Source organism: Pelophylax lessonae (assembly GCF_965119305.1).
Source record: "Pelophylax lessonae genome assembly, chromosome: 7".
NCBI lineage: Eukaryota > Metazoa > Chordata > Amphibia > Anura > Ranidae > Pelophylax > Pelophylax lessonae.
In genome coordinates, this window is record NC_138774.1 from 87,911,707 (window position 1) to 87,929,988 (window position 18,282).

General features: G+C 40.8%; 1 protein-coding gene across 1 annotated transcript; it reads left to right on the forward strand.

The window, feature by feature from the left end:
• Positions 1-11,233: 11,233 nt before the first annotated feature.
• On the forward strand, positions 11,234-12,172 carry LOC309559799 (olfactory receptor 8D1-like; the record flags this gene model as incomplete). Its single annotated transcript, XM_082263237.1, has 1 exon — positions 11,234-12,172. The coding sequence occupies one exon, from the start codon at positions 11,234-11,236 to the stop codon at positions 12,170-12,172; it is 939 nt and encodes a 312-aa protein (XP_082119363.1).
• Positions 12,173-18,282: the final 6,110 nt, after the last annotated feature.

Consider the following 18,282-nt stretch of genomic DNA (forward strand, 5'->3'; position numbering starts at 1 on the left):
CCTTTTGCAAGTGTTTTAAAAGCTTTCTGTTATGATTGGATCAGGACAAGGTTTGATTCCCTAGCTGTCCAAGGACTCAAACTGGAAATTTGTATCTAACCCTTGGCACTGATGAGCAAATCATGGGCAACTTTTCAGCCTGTCTTTGGGCATCATTTGCTGAAGTGGGTTTCTGACTAAAGATGCGCTTAGCCAATTATTTAAAGCTAATGTACTGTTGTGCATCAAAAAGCATTTAATATTATTATCATGATATGTCTCAGGGAATTTAAAAACTTCAGAAGAAATGCTGTATAAGATATTTACTATTGCATACCCACATCTCAAAATTTTGTACACTTATCCTTATTTACTAAAGTCTCTAATTCCTTTACTCTATAAAATATCATAATGATGATTGATTTAACAGATGGAGAAGATAGATTGAGAAACAATAATAGCATAATTTATATTAGAACAATGGAATGTTGAATTATATATTATACTCCGTGTACACCTAACCAAGCAGAACCCTGAATTACCAAGGTGTCATAGTTCTAAAAAAAATATAACAGAATTAGTCAACACACTAAATACAAGGGGCTTCCACTCTGGATGGAACACTAAAAGCAAAAGGAGCCCCCCACTCTTAAAAAATAACTTATTTATATATTTTTGCCATCATCAAAAATGATATATAACACCATGCCTTTTTATTCTGAAAGGTCTTGTGAAAGAGGTACTAAATACTGCACCACACAGCAAGAACTGGCCATTTATAATAACAAAAACACAGGATTGTATTTACCATTCTGATGTATAGCTTGGGCACAGCATAGTACTGTTTTGTTACTAACTGGATGGCTTTAGTTTGGTAAAACACTATATTATAATAAAGTGCTCTCAACTAAAGTCCGAGTCCTAGCAACTTGATGAATGAGAGCTCAAAAAAGAAGTCAGCTTTATGCTAGTCTAGCGAGATTCTCCAGTGTCATCCCCACAGCTGTAGTCAATGTGTCCAACCACCTAGTAGTTGGTCTCCCTCTTCACCTGGTTCCTTTGATCCTCCCAGTAGAAGCACTATATATCATAAAAAATTATAATATTTTTGATAAAATACTGTTTAACTTTGAATCAATCTTTGTTGCATATCATTGCTACTGTTCTCTTCAGACTCATTGCAGCCATTTCCCACCTATATCCACTGTAGCAACTGTTTCACATCATATTTTGGGTGCGTTACCTTATTGTGACAATAGCAGATCATGACTATTCCCATCACTGATAGGATGGAGCAACCAGGAGTCTGGAGACAGGGTTCAGGGCTGTTGCTATGTTCTGCTGGGAATGGGAGTGAGTGAGCAAAGAGCCCAAGGAAAGGGTTCTGAGCTGACGGCCGGCAGCATGTACATGAGCTTTGGGCCAGCTAAGGAATTGTTCTACTAGGTGGTACCGAGGCCCAAGAGGAGACGCTGTTTGCATTGCTTTTGCCTAATTCAAACTTTGGCCATTGGTAACATTTGTGGGAGCTGAACATCATGTATAATAGTGGTATTACTACTATGGTTCTGTCTTTAAATGGTCATGTCCATATATGGTAAATTAGATCACTGAGAGACCCCTCCCCTTATAACATTTCATCCGTCAGACTTTTCATTTAGTGGGTGACAAATGAACAAGCAACACATGTCTCGGCAGCTGCATTTATTTCCTTTGATGGGTTGCTGACCATCATCGGCATTGGGATTGACTTGGATCTGCATTATTGGACAACTTGATTGACAATGTATTTACAAAAAAGTACATTTTTGGGGGATTTTTATTTTTTAATAAGGGATTTTTCCAATGTTTTGATGTATATTTCTAGGCTACAATGTGTTTTGTGAATGAGTATGGGTTATGTACCCCATAAGCATTATCATGAGAAGGGGCAGTATCTGGAGGCCCCCTTATTAAAGGAGCTTTCAGATTCCAATAAGCCCTCAGCCCACAGACTGAAAAAAACACTGGGAAAGGGTTGTGGGGAAGAGGCCCTTGTTCTCATTAGCATTTGAAATTATGCTTTGCCAGCAGCCCCCCCCCCCCCCCCAGAAATTTACAACAAAAGTGCCCAATTGAAACATACATTGCGTCAGCAGATAAAAACAGTAGGTACATGCACATTCAAACTGGCACATGCCTGGCAGTACATGGTCCCATTATAAGAAATCCACTCAATAAAACAGAAAATTGTGAGTACCATAATACACCAGGTTCATAATACCCAAAGGAAAGAAAACATATTAGTAACAACCATTACCCCAGCAACCTGCCTATAACCAAATCTACTGGTGCCATGCAAGGCATCGCCAGCCATCTTTCCCAGACTCTGTCAAACTTGGCCGGACAACCCCTATGTTGGTAAATAGTCTTCTCGTACCAAAGAGTGGTACCCATATAGGTAACCCACTCCTGGGGAGACAGAGGGGAAATAAAAGTTTAAATTGCTGGCAAACGACATTCATTGCAAGCTTTTTTTTTTTTTAAGAAAAAACAGTACACATTCCCCTCCATCCTGTTCTGGTTCACCAAACCCTTGTGTAAACGAACTCAAGTGTCATGATCTGTCTTTCTATAGGTAATACCATCCCTGTTTTAAAATCCAGCCATCATTTTTTGTGACTTTATTCCTCCATGAAAAGAGTTCCAAGTAATGATAATCAAATCCATTGGAAGGTTCTAGGTTATGGATCGGGCTGATTTATTCAGTACAGATTCTTATAAACATTTGTCAGTCTGCACCCAAAGTGTTTCCCATTTTAACATTGATTCTTCTGTCCCACAAAACCATTTAGGCAGGGTTCACATACAGTATCTCACAAAAGTGAGAACACCCCTCACATTTTTTGTAAATATGTTATTATATCTTTTCATGTGACAACACTGAAGAAATGACACTTTGCTGCAATGTAAGTGTACAGCTTGTACAACAGTGTAAATTTGCTGTCCCCCATAATAACTCAACACAGTCATTAATGTTTAAACCGCAAGCAACAAAAGTGAGTACACCCCTAAGTGGAAATGTCCAAATTGGGCCCAAAGTGTCAATATTTTGTGTGGCCACCATTATTTTCCAGCACTGCCTTAACCCTTTTGGGCGTGGAGTTCACCAGATCTTCACAGGTTGCCATTGGAGTTCCTTGTTGTCGCCATACATGCTTGACACCATTTGAACCAAATAGTTTTATTTATATATATATTTTTATTGGATTTTTCAAAAATATAACAAACAACAGAAAATCTATAAATATAATGCGGTACAATACATTATAACCATGTAATGTAGTGCAATACAATAGTAAACATAGAGAATAGGGGGGGAGGGAGGGGGTTTCCGTCATAAACATTTGCATATCAGAAATAGATGGCTTGACTGTAGAGGTACAGACATAATGCATGAGTAGAGTAACCAGCATGGTGGCAAAATCAATACAATACACCACAATAACTTGGGAGCGGAGATAAAGAGGAATGTAAGACGGGCTAGTCTTGGTATTTCCATTTAGGGTGGAAGGTCTGGGGAGGGATTAGGACGCAGGAGCCTCTCACGTGCAGGCCGCCCTCTTGGGTCTCCAGTCTACACGCGAGGGCCCCCCGCTGACCTGAAATATAATAGTTACACTGAAGTCCAGAAGTTCCAATAATGGTCGAATCTTTTTAACGACATATCATTAATAGCTATAGACCGCTCATATTTGTGATTGGTTTGTGTTAGTGAAATGACTTCCTGCAAGTTCGGGGGGTAGTAGTTTTCCATTTTCTCAGAATTAGTAGGCGAGTTGCGATGAGTATATGGGTAATCCAGGCATGGAAGCGGTATGGGTGCTTGTCAATGCCCAAGTGGAGAAGAGCCAGTGCTGGATCAGGGGGGATGATGCAACCAGTGTGGGATGCTATGTACTTATAGACATTGTTCCATAAGCTCTTGAGGGAAGGGCACTCCCAGAGTAAATGGATAAGGGTTCCCGTGTGTCCACACTCTCGCCAGCACAGGGGGGAGTATGTGTGTGAAAAACCAGCCAAGCGATAGGGTGTGTAGTACCACCTGTTGGTGATCTTCATGGCCATTTCCCAATGTGTAGTGCAATGGGTGTGTTTATGCACTATTCTCAGTGCTTGTTGCCACTGTATAATAGAAAAGGTCTTGCCAAGGTCTACTTCCCATTTAAACATGGGGGGGGGGGGGTTTCTCAAAGGAGGTGTTGTCAAGCAGGATATCATAGTAAAATGAGAGACCCATGGGTGTTTTTGAGCATATGTGGTATTAGTCCCAGATCCTTTTGTCAACCCCCCCAGCACTGCCACTGATCGCATCCCCCCAGCACTGCCACTGATCACACCCTCCACTCTCTCCCCCCCCCCCACCACTGCCACTGATAAAATTCCACCCACCACAACTGCCCACACCCCACCCCGCCCTAGCAAACAATGGGTGAGCGGTAATGATGTGCAGTAACCTCTTGAAACCAACCAGCAAACAGAACTTATGTGCTGTAACCTTTAGCTACTAATCAGTGAGTGGTAATGTTATGCTGCACTAAACTGATTTTGAGTTTAGCTGCTAATTATTGTATGTCTCAAAGCAGGTGGAAAGCAAAATTGCATGCAGGGGGCCCAAAGAACATGTTTGCCCAGGGTCCAATCAATATTAAAGATCGCCCTGTTTACAATACTCACCTGGAGCAGCGGCTTGTCTCTTTTGTTCAATCATGGATACTGACTGGTTGACAATATGTATAAAAAATATATATATATATATATTTTTTTATATATTATTTTTTTATGTTTTGTTTTTAACACACTGTGACTAGAGCAATGCAGTGTAAAACTGTACTACTCTGCTTATACCAGTGAATTTAAAGAGGAAGTAAACTCTGCAATCACTAAGGTGCTTTTCATCTATTTTGTTCTACTCACCCGTTAGCAAGCATCACATAGTCTAATCCAGCAGCAATCACCTATTTCTTACTTTTTGTTCAACTTTGAAAAATGTTGTCTTCCGGGTTAAGGCGGCCCCATCTTCAGTACTGTTTTCTGAGTCAGTTTAGAATATAATTCCCGCCCTTTTATGTTTCTTTTTGCTGCAATTTCATGCATGTGCGATCGTGTAATAGCAAGCCTCGTTCTTGATCCGACGTACTAAGGCAACTTCTGCTCATAGCCCACAACTAAGGATGAGTAAATGCTAGCAACAGGGCAGGGAGGACTCTGATTGGCCACTGCTGTAGCCAACAGTTAACCCTCCCCATAGTCCCAGAGGGACAGGGTATGAAACCTGAAGTTGGTGTTGTGTATCTGCGGCTGGAAGCCCAGAGTGCAGGAGGGTTCAGGGATCCTGTAGTGGAGCCTTCTGCTGATGATTTCTGGGGGTCCACTCAGGAGAAAAAGAGCTGCCGTGAGCCTCCTGGGCAAGAGTGTTGAGTGCCTCGGAACCTTGTTTGCTGTGCTCTTGCTGCTGATCAGAATCCTGACTATAAGAACAGCTGCTGGAGAGCAACCTATGCCTGGGAGGACTCCACCAAAACATTATTGTGGTGAAAGACCTATGAACCTCCCATGAGCCCAAGCAGACTAGTTCACCAACCTTTCTTTCAGTGGATTACTCATAGTTAAGCACTCCACCGATAGATAAAAGGCCTCAATTCTGGCAGAACTGAATAGTTGACACCCCATTGGCCAGTGGCTCAGGTAGAGCCTCTTGTTTGCAGATAAGTCATCTATGTATCTTCTGCGCTGTCATCTCTAGAGTAATAACTTCTCTAGTGGCCTACCTAGTATATCTGACACCCAGGGTTGATCCCATTTTAATATTTTATACCTCCCCTTCCTCCCACCACTAAAAAGAAACTATTTCTGTGATGAATGGTGGGTATGGTCGCATTTCACTATCAATGGGAGGGATATAAAGGGGCATGGTTAAATATAAAACCAGAGTCTACTCTCTCTATACACAGTATACATATGCCACAGTCCTTTTATCTACAAAATATGCTGTAATTACCATGCCACAAACAAGAGTTCTAAAAGAAACTTACGAACATCAGCACAATAATTAGAAAAATATTAAACTCTTCCATTACATATGTTTTTCTGCTTGCAGTCTAACTTCAGGAGTATGTATTATACATAGAGTGCAGTGGTCAGGAGTATGTCATGTTAAGGCCAGTGTACAGACTGTAGTGGTCAGGTGTATGAAGTGTACAACATATTTTCTATAGTGCAGGACTTAGGAGTGTGTGCGTACAGAGGTAAGCAGTATGTAATGTAAAGCATGTAGGGATTAGATGTTTATAACTAAGAGAGTGCATGATACAGACTTCAACCAAAAATGACATCCTCCCCCAGTATAATTTCCTCCTAGGCTCACAGTACAGATCACCCCAGCAGCTGCAGCACAAATCCCCCACAGCCCTAAAATTCGTCTTAATACGAAAATCAACCCCCCCTGGAAAGAACCCCCCCAATCAGTATGGACCCCCTTCATCCATGGTATAGACCCCCTATCAGTACAGGCCCCTTTCCAGCCCACCTCTTCAGCACACAAAACCAAGTCCAGTACCTCCTCCAGGAGTAGTGCTGCATGGGCAAATGCCATATCCTACCCCACACCCAGTGAACTACCAGAGGCATAACCTAGAGAGTTCTGGAGTAATGTCCCTATTTTACAAACCTTTGCGTACAATGTAATAATACAGTATTTGATATGCATCCTAATTCATTAAGATATCCGGTTACAGCATAACAAAAGTTTTGTTTAAAGTATGCACAGATGTCTGCACATGATATGTAAATTCTAATTGCCAATTAAATTATAATTACCTGGTTACAATTACCTGAGAGTATGCACCTCTGAGACTAGCTAAGGAGTTGTGAGTAAATATAAGCTCCAAACAGTATATAACCACAGAAACATAGAAGAGTGAAGAAAGAAAAAGACCAAGTTGTCCATCAAGTTTTTATTTTATTTTTTTTTAACCGTTTTGTCTGAGTATAAATGTATGTTTGTCCTAAACACGTTGAAGTTTGCCTACCGTTGAATGACTTACTACCTCTGCTGGATGTCTGTTCCAAGCTTTTACTGCTCTTTCTGTAATGTAATACTTTCTAAGGTTAGTTGTGAACTCTCCTTCTCCTAGTTTGAGGCCATGTCCTTGTGTTCACATTGAAAACATTGTCCTTCTGAACCTTATTCACACAATTAACATATACTATACTACCAAAAGTATTGGGACACCTGCTTTTACACACACATGAACTTTAATGGCATCCCAGTCTTAGTCCATAGGGTTTAATATTTAGTTGGCCCACCCTTTGCAGCTATAACAGCTTCAACTCTTCTAAGAAGGCTGTCCACAAGGTTTAGGAGTGTGTCTATGGGAATGTTTAAACATTCTTCCAGAAGGGTTTTTGTGAGGTCAGGCACTAATGTGGAAAAGAAGGCCTGGCTCGCAGTCTCCGCTCTAAATCATCCCAAAGGTGTTCTATCTGGTTGAGGTCAGAACTCTATACAGACTAGTTAATTTCCTCCACCCCAAACTCGCTCATCCATGTCTTTATGGACCTTGCATTGTGCACTGCTCCAAATCATTTGGTGGAGGGGGGATTATGGTGTGGGGTTGTTTTTCAGAGGTTGGGCTTGGCCCCTAATTCTAGTAAAGGGAACTCTTAAGGTGTCAACATACCAAAACATTTTGGATAATTTCATGCTCCCAACTTTGTGGGAACAGTTTGGGGGATGGTCCCTTCCCGTTGCAACATGACTGCGGACCAGTGCACAAACAAGATCCATAAAGACAAGGATGAGCGAGTTTGGGGTGTAGGAACTTGACTGGGCCGCACAGAATCCTGACCTCAAACCCCATAGTACACCTTTGGGAGGATTTAGAGCACAGACTGCGAGCCAGGCCTTCTCTTAAAGATCAGTGCCTGACCTCACAAATGCCCTTCTGGAAGAATGGTCAAACATTCCAAGCGCCACGCTCCTAAACCTTGTAGACAGCCTTCCCAGAAGAGTTGAAGTTGTTATAGCTGCAAAGGGTGGGCCAATACGATATTAAACCCTACAGGCTAAAACTGGCATGCCATTAAAGTTCATGTGCGTGTAAAGACAGGTGTCCCAATATGTTTGGTAATATAGTGTATATAAAAGGTTTGAGTCACGTCTCCCCTTTCTGGACTGTATATATTAAGTTCCTGTGGTGTCTCATGATATGTTTTTTTTTCTCAGACCTTTCACCATATTTGTTGCTTATCTCTGGCCTTGTTCTATCTTATCAATATCTTTTTGTAAACAAGGTTTCTAGAACTGAACACAGTATTCTAAATTGAGCTGCATTTTACTGCTTTAGCCAAGCTTCCAACAATGCCAAATTATGTTCTAAACACCTTCATGAATATCAACCCTATTGCATGCCTTTGTGTCATCAGAAAAAAAAATGGCTTGCTAACTAAACCTTTATTTATATCACTTACAATTGCTATACAAGACCTAGCATAAAGCTTTGTAGTACACCACTAGTGACTTGTCTCTGTTCTGAATGAACCCCATTTACAATCACATTTAAATGTCTGTCATTTAGCCAACTGAATATCCACTGAACCACCCAAGGGTTAAAGCTGGCCATACACGAAATAAGATACCTGTGGGTCAGCAGAGATCAGCCAAATGCCTAGGAAATTGTCATTGATCCCTCCTTTTTGTTGGACTTATTCCATTAATTTTACTACCACAGATATTAAACTTACTGGCCTAAAGTTGCAGCTTCTTCCTTATTACCTTACTTTCTGTGGATATATACAGTATGGACAAGATTTCTGGCAGGGCCAACAGGTATTTTTTGCACTTATCCAACAGCTATAAAACACAAAGGCTTTGAATAACATATTTAACAAAGCAAAAAGGAGAAAACAAGATAATTGTTAAAATAATATTTCGGGTTTACATACGCTTTAACAGGTTGCCTAAAAATATTAAGGAAGGAGATAATTTTTTTTTACTGAATTGAATGTTATATTGTATAGTTACATGAAATATCTAGAAAAATGGTGCCACGCAATATAAAGTGCTCCAAAAACATATATGTGTATATCAAAATACAGAAAAAAATACTGCGCTAACTTAAAAAGTGTGTAAGCAGCTGACACCAATCACTAGACTAAAAGAGTGATAAACCTATGAAAAATATATAAAAAATGTGCAGCGCTAGAAAAAGATAATGTCCAACAAATTGAATTGTCCAATCACAGGAAACATTCCGCAGGAATGAAAAATAACAGTGATAATAGAAAAGTCCAACATATATAAATGGTGCAAATCAAATATGTGCAGCAAATCCCAACACCAGTGAAGGTAGAAAATAGGTTGCGCTCACCAAATGGATGGGACCCCAAATACCTTATAGTATAGGAGTCAAACAGGCTTAGAAATGATGGAGTGTCCCCACAATTTTCACCGATTCCAATGGATACCATGTAAATCTCCAGCAGATGAAATCACTCAGAGATTCCCCTTCAACATGGTGGGTGGTAAATCCGAAAAGAAATGGAGGGACATATAGCGTAATATTGCTAAAACCAATTTATTTTTAAAAAAGCTGATACACTTACAGACATCCGTGAAAGGCAGGCATATAAAGTATAAAACAGCTGGGCTGACCAAGTCCTCTTTACATGTTTCGGCATAAATGCCTTTTTCAAAAGATCCTTTTGAAAAAGGCATTTATGCCGAAACATGTAAAGAGGACTTGGTCAGCCCAGCTGTTTTATACTTTATATGCCTGCCTTTCACGGATGTCTGTAAGTGTATCAGCTTTTTTAAAAATAAATTGGTTTTAGCAATATTACGCTATATGTCCCTCCATTTCTTTTCCCTCCAGCTGTTGCAGAACTACACATCACATGTGGCATTGTAAAACTCTGAGATTCACAGAAATGACTAGGCTGAACAACTGGAGGGACATAGTTTGAAGACCCTTGTCCTGTCATATGCCCCTTGGAAGACACGTTGACCATGTCTCGTACGCGTAGGGGAGGGGCCCGGATGGTATCACTGCCAAATCTAGGAAGGAAAGGAGCAGCACACAGAGGATCTCCATTCCCACTAGATTGCCATCACATCCAATCAATAGAGATTGCTATGAAAGATGTTGTATGTTTGGTGCACTTGCAGCACCCACTAAATGTGAGTACAATACTGCTTTTTATTCAATAAATATTGCTATTGGAGTCCCCACCCCCCTTTTCTTTCATGTGACATTGCATGGTAATGTGAGGGACATCTACTAAAGTGAAACACTCTCCTGAGAGGCTGACATACCATGGACTCCGGGAAAGGTGACCCTGAGAGGGTAATTTGCGCTGTATGACCTAGCTTTGCCGCTAGATCACAGGAGTAGAGTTGAAAACCCAGACACACAGGGTGTTGCGGTCGAGGTCACTACAGAGGCTGTTATTGGATGCACAGTTTTAATGGACTATTCATAGAAGTCTATGGGAAGTGCAATATTTGGCACTGGAGATTAACACCTGGCATTTTTTGCACCACTTATTTTGAATACGGTTTACACTTGGATAATTCACTTATATTCATCAGTTCTTAAAACTATTTTTATATAATCACTTATTCATTGTTGATTGTATTGGCATGGTATGCACTTTACATTTGATGATTGATTGCCATTATAAATATTGTATGCACTTTATATATCTATTTATTGTCACTATATTAGTATTGAATGCCCTTTATTTATGCAATAATTTATTAATTTATACTTATTGATTATATTTTGCACATATATGTTTGTGGAGCACTTTATATTGCGCGGCATTATTTAAATTAAATTTTGATCATATACACTTTAGAGAGAGTATTGTGCTCGCTGCAATACCCATAGAAAAGTGCTAGACTGGTTTAGCTCGCAGGAATATCAATTTATCTAGAAAAATGGGTTTACATTATAAAATGTTATCTTGCTAAATATGAGATTTTTTTGGGGGGCTAATTATATAACATATGTGTGGTGTCACTTATATAGTTTGTGACAGTATGTTAAATACATTCCTTATTTGCTTAGAAGTTCATAAACATTGGTTAGAAAATCCCAGTTTAGAAGAAAATGTAATAAACACATCATGAGATGAGGTATAATATAATCTACTTTTACAGTACAGTATATGTCTTTTTGATTGATTTCAGATTTAGAACACAGCTTTAAAAATGCTTATAAATCAGACAACTATCAAATATTTCATCATTAAAGGGATCTCTGATGACCCCAAGCTGCAGTTTCCAATTTTCTTTTTGGTCCTCCTTATGTATCTTTTAACTCTAAGTGGTAACTTGACCATTCTCATTGCTTGCCGACACCCGCTGCTTCACACACCTATGTACTTCTTCCTGGGTAACTTGTCTGTACTAGATTTCACTTGTTCTACCATTGCCTTGCATAGGATTCTTATCAACTTTATTACTAGGGATAAAACTGTTCCATTTTTTCAGTGTATGATACAAATGTACCTGTTTGGATCCCTTGGTGTTACTGAATTATTAATACTGACAGCCATGAGTTATGATCGCTATGTAGCAATCTGTAAGCCTTTGCATTACCACAGGATTATGAACAGTAGAATATGCACTCTGTTGGCATCACTCAGCTGGCTGTTGGGGTTGTGCCAAGTCCTACCTCATACTGGTATCATTATCAGCTATACTTGCTATTCCTCCATTGAAATCAACCACTTCTTCTGTGACATTGTCCCCTTAATGAAAATTTCCTGCAATGACACGACTGTTTTGGAACTTCTATTCCTCATAGAAGGGCTGCTTTCTATGATCTTTATGCCCTTTGTCCTCACCTTCATTCCTTACATTTTTATAATAAATGCTATATTGAAGATCTCTACAAGTACTGGAAGACGTAAGGTCTTCTACACATGTTCCTCACACCTCACAGTTGTGATTTTGCTCTACACTACTGTGGCCAGCCAATATTTGACACCAAACCTATCTAGTACCCTGGAGTCTAAGAAGCTTTTATCGTTATTTAACACGGCTGCTGTCCCTATGCTAAATCCATTCATTTACAGCCTCAAAAACAAAGATGTTAAAAGAGCTTTGAAAACGACCCTCAGTAAATGTAGTTTTGCTTTAAATTGAATATCCAGTGTCTGTGCACCTACAAACCCGATTCCAAAAAAGTTGGGACACTGTACAAATTGTGAATAAAAACAGAATGCAATGATGTGGAGGTTTCAAATTTCAATATTTTATTCAGAATACAACATAGATGACATATCAAATGTTTAAACTGAGAAAATGTATAATTTTAAGGGAAAAATAAGTTGATTTTAAATTTCATGGCATCAACACATCTCAAAAAGTTGGGACAAGGCCATGTTTACCACTGTGTGGCATCCCCTCTCCTTTTTATAACAATCTGCAAACGTCTGGGGACTGAGGAGACAAGTTGCTCAAGTTTAGGAATAGGAATGTTGTTCCATTCTTGTCTAATACAGGCTTCTAGTTGCTCAACTGTCTTAGGTCTTCTTTGTCCCATCTTCCTCTTTATGATGCGCCAAATGTTTTCTATGGGTGAAAGATCTGGACTGAAGTCTTGCCATTTAAGAACCCGGATCCTTCTTCTACGCAGCCATGATGTTGTAATTGATGCAGTATGTGATCTGGCATTGTCATGTTGGAAAATGCAAGGTCTTCCCTAAAAGAGACAACGTCTGGATGGGAGCATATGTTGTTCTAGAACTTGGATATACCTTTCAGCATTGATGGTGCCTTTCCAGATGTGTAAGCTGCCCATGCAACACGCACTCATGCAACCCCATACCATCAGAGATGCAGGCTTCTGAACTGAGCGCTGATAACAACTTGGGTTGTCCTTGTCCTCTTTAGTCCGGATGACATGGCGTCCCAGTTTTCCACAAAGAACTTCAAATTTTGATTCGTCTGACCACAGAACAGTTTTCTTCTTTGCCACAGTCCATTTTAAATGAGCCTTGGCCCAGAGAAAACGCCTGCGCTTCTGGATCATGTTTAGATATGGCTTCTTTTTTGGCCTATCAAGTTTTAGATGGCAACATCGAATGGCAAGGTGGATTGTGTTCACCGACAATGTTTTCTGGAAGTATTCCTGAGCCCATGTTGTGATTTCCATTACAGTAGCATTCCTGTATGTGATGCAGTGCTGTCTAAGGGCCCGAAGATCACGGGCATCCAGTATGGTTTTCCGGCCTTGACCCTTACGCACAGAGATTGTTCCAGATTCTCTGAATCTTTGGATGATATTATGCACTGTAGATGATGATATTGGAATTGCTCCACTATTTTTCGCCGCAGCATTGGGGGAATTGGTGATCCTCTGCCCATCTTGACTTCTGAGAGACACTGCCACTCTGAGAGGCCCTTTAATACCCAATCATGTTGCCAATTGACCTAATAAGTTGCAAATTGGTCCTCCAGCTGTTCCTTATATGCACATTTAACTTTTCCGGCCTCTTATTGCTACCTGTCCTAACTTTTTTGGAATGTGTAGCTCTCATGAAATCCAAAATGAGCCAATATTTGTCATGACATTTCAAAATGTCTCACTTTCAACATTTGATATGTTATCTATATTATATTGTGAATAAAATATAAGTTTATGAGATTTGTAAATTAGTCCATTCCTTTTTTACTCCAAATTTGTACAGTGTCCCAACTTTTTTGGATTTGGGTTTGTATTTTCATTATTTATTAAGACAAAAAAATAAAAATTAATTTTAAACTGAATGAGCCAGAGGGTGGACATTGCTTTATACTTCATATGACCTTGTATAGAGTTTTAGTTAAATGGAGACAGTCAAAAAGTGAGATGCCATTGCCTGTCTGCTTAAAAAGTGCAATATGTCCTGAAAACACTGGGCTGGATTTACTAAAGGCAAATAGACTGTGCACTTTACAAGTGCAGTTGCGCTCATTTGCTTTAGTAAATGTGGTAAGGCTTCACTATTTAAAGAATACCCAATCAAGTGCAAGAAAAATGGAAGAACCTTGTACAAGATATTTGTAGAGTAAAAAGGTATGAATACAATTCTGTACAATATCAGATTATAAGACCCCGTTCACACTGCGGCGACCTGTCAGGTGACCTGGTCGCCTGACAAGTCGCCGTGGGTCGCCTGCCATAGAGCAGCACAGGACCCGTTCTAATAGGAGCGACACAAGTCGCTCCGACTTAGAAAAAGGGTCCGGAGCTTCTTTGGGGCGACCTGGAGAGACCTGCATTGACTTCAATGATATGAAGTCCGTGCCGGCTGCTCCGAGGTCACGGTGCGAGCTGCGCACCGCGACTTCACAGGTCGCCCGGCAAAGTCGGGTCGCCCCAGTGTGAACGGGGTCTAAATCTGTGGAAATTCCAAAATGCAAATACAATCAACCAAAACAATTATTATTGCAGAAGGGATAGAAGAGAAAGTCGTGTTGCTTCACCTAGAAAAACATTAAGCACATTAAGCACATTCTTTGGCAATAAAGCCATTATCCCTATAATTTGCAGGAATGGATGCTGAGAAAGTAAAATATAAAACTTGTCTATATTTTATTTCAATGTCCCTCTTCTGCAATACAAACAAGTTTGTATTGCAGAGTGAACAACCTGCAGTCCCCATCAGGAATTGGTGAATTGAGAGATACCACTCTACCTTAATTTGCCATTAAACACTATCTCCTCCTAGTGGCTCCGTCTATACTGCAGGAAACAACTAAAGGAAGTACAAAAAGGAAGCATAGGGGTTCTAATTAACTGATAGAAATAACCCTAATCTATGCTCCTAAATTAAGTCTATTACTTCCATTCTTCCTAAACTTAAAAAGCGTCCTGACTGCAATAAAACACTGACTCCTGGCCACTGATAACTAGGAGATATGAGAACTTAGAAAAAAAAATCCCTCCCCACCAACCAAAATACCATATCTAAATGTGACAGTGCACCCAAACTTACTAAGAAAAATACCCTACATGACTCACTCTAAAAAAGAGCTTCGTCGGGGGTGTATAAAATAAGTGTTCAAAATGAAAAGTTCTGTAACCACCACATGGCAAATAGCGACTCTGCTTGTCTACAGCTTATTTTTGTAGATACTTCTCAACAGCCCCATCTAGTGGATTTTAAATAGTATGTTTTTGCCTTTAGATTGATGGGGAAAAGAAATCCCTCACTCTCATCATTTTCAGTCTTACTCATTCTATATTTTTACCACTTATATTACCTTCTAAATGTCTCTATTGTAGAAAACGTCCAATGAGTCACCATTAAAGGTTTACACACATCTATTTCCAAATCACTATATAGATAACTTGCAGATGCTATCAAGAACTATTCTCCCCCAAAAGGTAGGTAGGTAAAATCTTGATTTGTTCCCTGTGGGGCACGTGATCCTAACTGAAAGATCCATTGGCTTCTGTTTTTCGTAGTTTCTTATCTAGATCTCCTTTCCTCTGGCCCAATTTAATTTGTTGGACCACGCAAAAGGACAGACCATCAGCTTTTCTATTGTGTTTTTGTACCATATGTCTTGCTATTGGTCTGTCCAATTTTAATACCACACCTTTGTTGCATCCCAGAATCCTGCGTCTCAGTTGACGGATCGTCTTACCAACATAGAGAAGGGGACAGGGGCATTTGGCTACACATTACACCCTCTGTTCTACAGTTATGTAATATCAATTTTTGTTATGCATTTTTTTGGTTTGATAATTTTTTGACTGTTGGTATATATATATATCTATATATATCTATCTATACATATATATATATATATATATATATACAGGCTTTAAAGTGACCCCACATTTATGACTTCCTTTAGGGTCTTCTGGTAACCAAGTCAAGGAAGCTTGTGGTCTGGGACTTTTTTCCTCATAATGACTGTGAACCAGTATATCCTTGAGGCTAATCCATTTCCTATAAGAGATCTGGGGATTTACTGGTAAAGCTTGTGATAAATCCTTATCTCCATGTAGCACGTGCCAATATCTTTTGATAATGTTGTAAATCTGTCTAGATTGTCTGAAATAGGTGCCAATTATTCTCATGCTCACTGTCTCTTCTCTGATCTTTCCTTTTATATTCTTGGGATGTCTCACACTTTCTTTTAGGATCTTTCTAAATCTTGCAGCTTATAACCTCTCTTGCTAAAACAATCAGCAAGGTGCATGCTCTCTGTTCTAAGTGCCTCCTCTGAAGAACAATTCCCTCTTGCCCGCATAAACTGGCCTGTAGGTATGCGCCTCTACAGTGGGGCTGGTTGATGACTTGTCCAATGACGTAAACTGTTGCAGTGAGTTTATCGTATATCTGTTAATCATACCGTTAATCCCTTTCCTTATTCCCAAATCCAGTAAATTAAGGTAATTCTCATGGATTTCATTAGTGAAGAACATCCCAATATTGTTCTTATTTAAACATGTCACAAATTTCATGAAGGTGATTTTAGGCCTTGCCATGAGATAAATATATATCATCTAAAAATCTTGCCCACATCAGAATGTGTGACAGGTATACCTCCATGTCTTCTTGGAACACTATGGTTTGCTCCCACCAGCCCAAAAATAAATTGGCATAGGTGGGAGCACATACAGTCCCCATAGCTGTGCCCCTCTTTTGTTGGTATATTTTACCATTAAAAAGGAAAAAAGTATGTTCCAACACAAACTGAAGTAACTTCAGTATAAATAGTGTATGTTGTTGGAATACAATATCTGTTTAGGAAGTATCTGCATGCCTCAACGATTGTGATTGATGTTACTATACAGTGCCTCAACATCTAGGCCTGCCAGCAGTGGCGTAGCGTGGGTTGTCAGCACCCGGGGCAAGGCAAGTAATTTGCGCCCCCTAACCCGCGGGATTTTAGCACTGGAGTCTCTTCCACTAGATTAGTTAAAGAAACCCTTACCCCCTAAGCACATGTATTGTTTGTTATGAAAATACTGATGTAATTAAAGTAAAATGCATCTAAATACAAGTTTGAATGACCAGCGTGCCCCCTTTCAATGCAGAGAGACCAGCGTGTCCCCTTTCAATGCAGAATGACCAGCGTGCCCCCTTTCAATACAGAGAGACCAGCACGCCCCCTTTCAATGCAGAGAGACCAGCGTGTCCCCTTTCAATGAAGAAAGACCAGCATGCCCCTTTTCAATGCAGAGAGACCAGCGTGCCCCCTTTCAATGCAGAATGACCAGCGTGCCCCCATTCAATGCAGAATGACCAGCGTGCCCCCATTCAATGCAGAGAGAACAGCGTGCCCCCTTTCAATGCTGAATGACCAGCGTGCCCCCATTCAATGCAGAGAGACCAGCGTGCCCCCTTTCAATGCAGAATGACCAGTGTGCCCCCTTTCAATGCAGAATGACCAGCGTGCCCCCATTCAATGCAGAATGACCAGCGTGCCCCCATTCAATGCAGAGAGACCAGCGTGCCCCCATTCAATGCAGAGAGACCAGCGTGCCCCCTTTCAATGCAGAATGACCAGTGTGCCCCCTTTCAATGCAGAGTGACCAGCGTGCCCCCTTTCAATGCAGAATGACCAGTGTGCCCCCATTCAATGCAGAGAGACCAGCGTGCCCCCTTTCAATGCAGAGAGACCAGCGTGACCCCTTTCAATGCAGAGTGACCAGCGTGCCCCCTTTCAATGCAGACAGACCAGCGTGCCCCCTTCAATGCAAAGAGACTTACCTGCAGCGGTGGCTTCTCCTCAGTTCCCCGCGTTTCCTCGAGTCATCCCGCCTCCTCCTTTCGACCAATCAGGAACGGGTCTCGGACCCGCTTCCTGATTGGCCAGGAGGAGGATCCATGTGACAATAGCGAATTTTCATTCACATGAAATGCAGAATGACCAGCGTGCCCCCATTCAATGCAGAGAGAACAGCATGCCCCCTTTCAATGCAGAATGACCAGCGTGCCCCCATTCAATGCAGAGAGACCAGCGTGCCCCCTTTCAATGCAGAATGACCAGTGTGCCCCCTTTCAATGCAGAGTGACCAGCATGCCCCCTTTCAATGCAGAATGACCAGTGTGCCCCCATTCAATGCAGAGAGACCAGCGTGCCCCCTTTCAATGCAGAGAGACCAGCGTGACCCCTTTCAATGCAGAGTGACCAGCGTGCCCCCTTTCAATGCAGACAGACCAGCGTGCCCCCTTCAATGCAAAGAGACTTACCTGCAGCGGCGGCTTCTCCTCAGTTCCCCGCGTTTCCTCGAGTCATCCCGCCTCCTC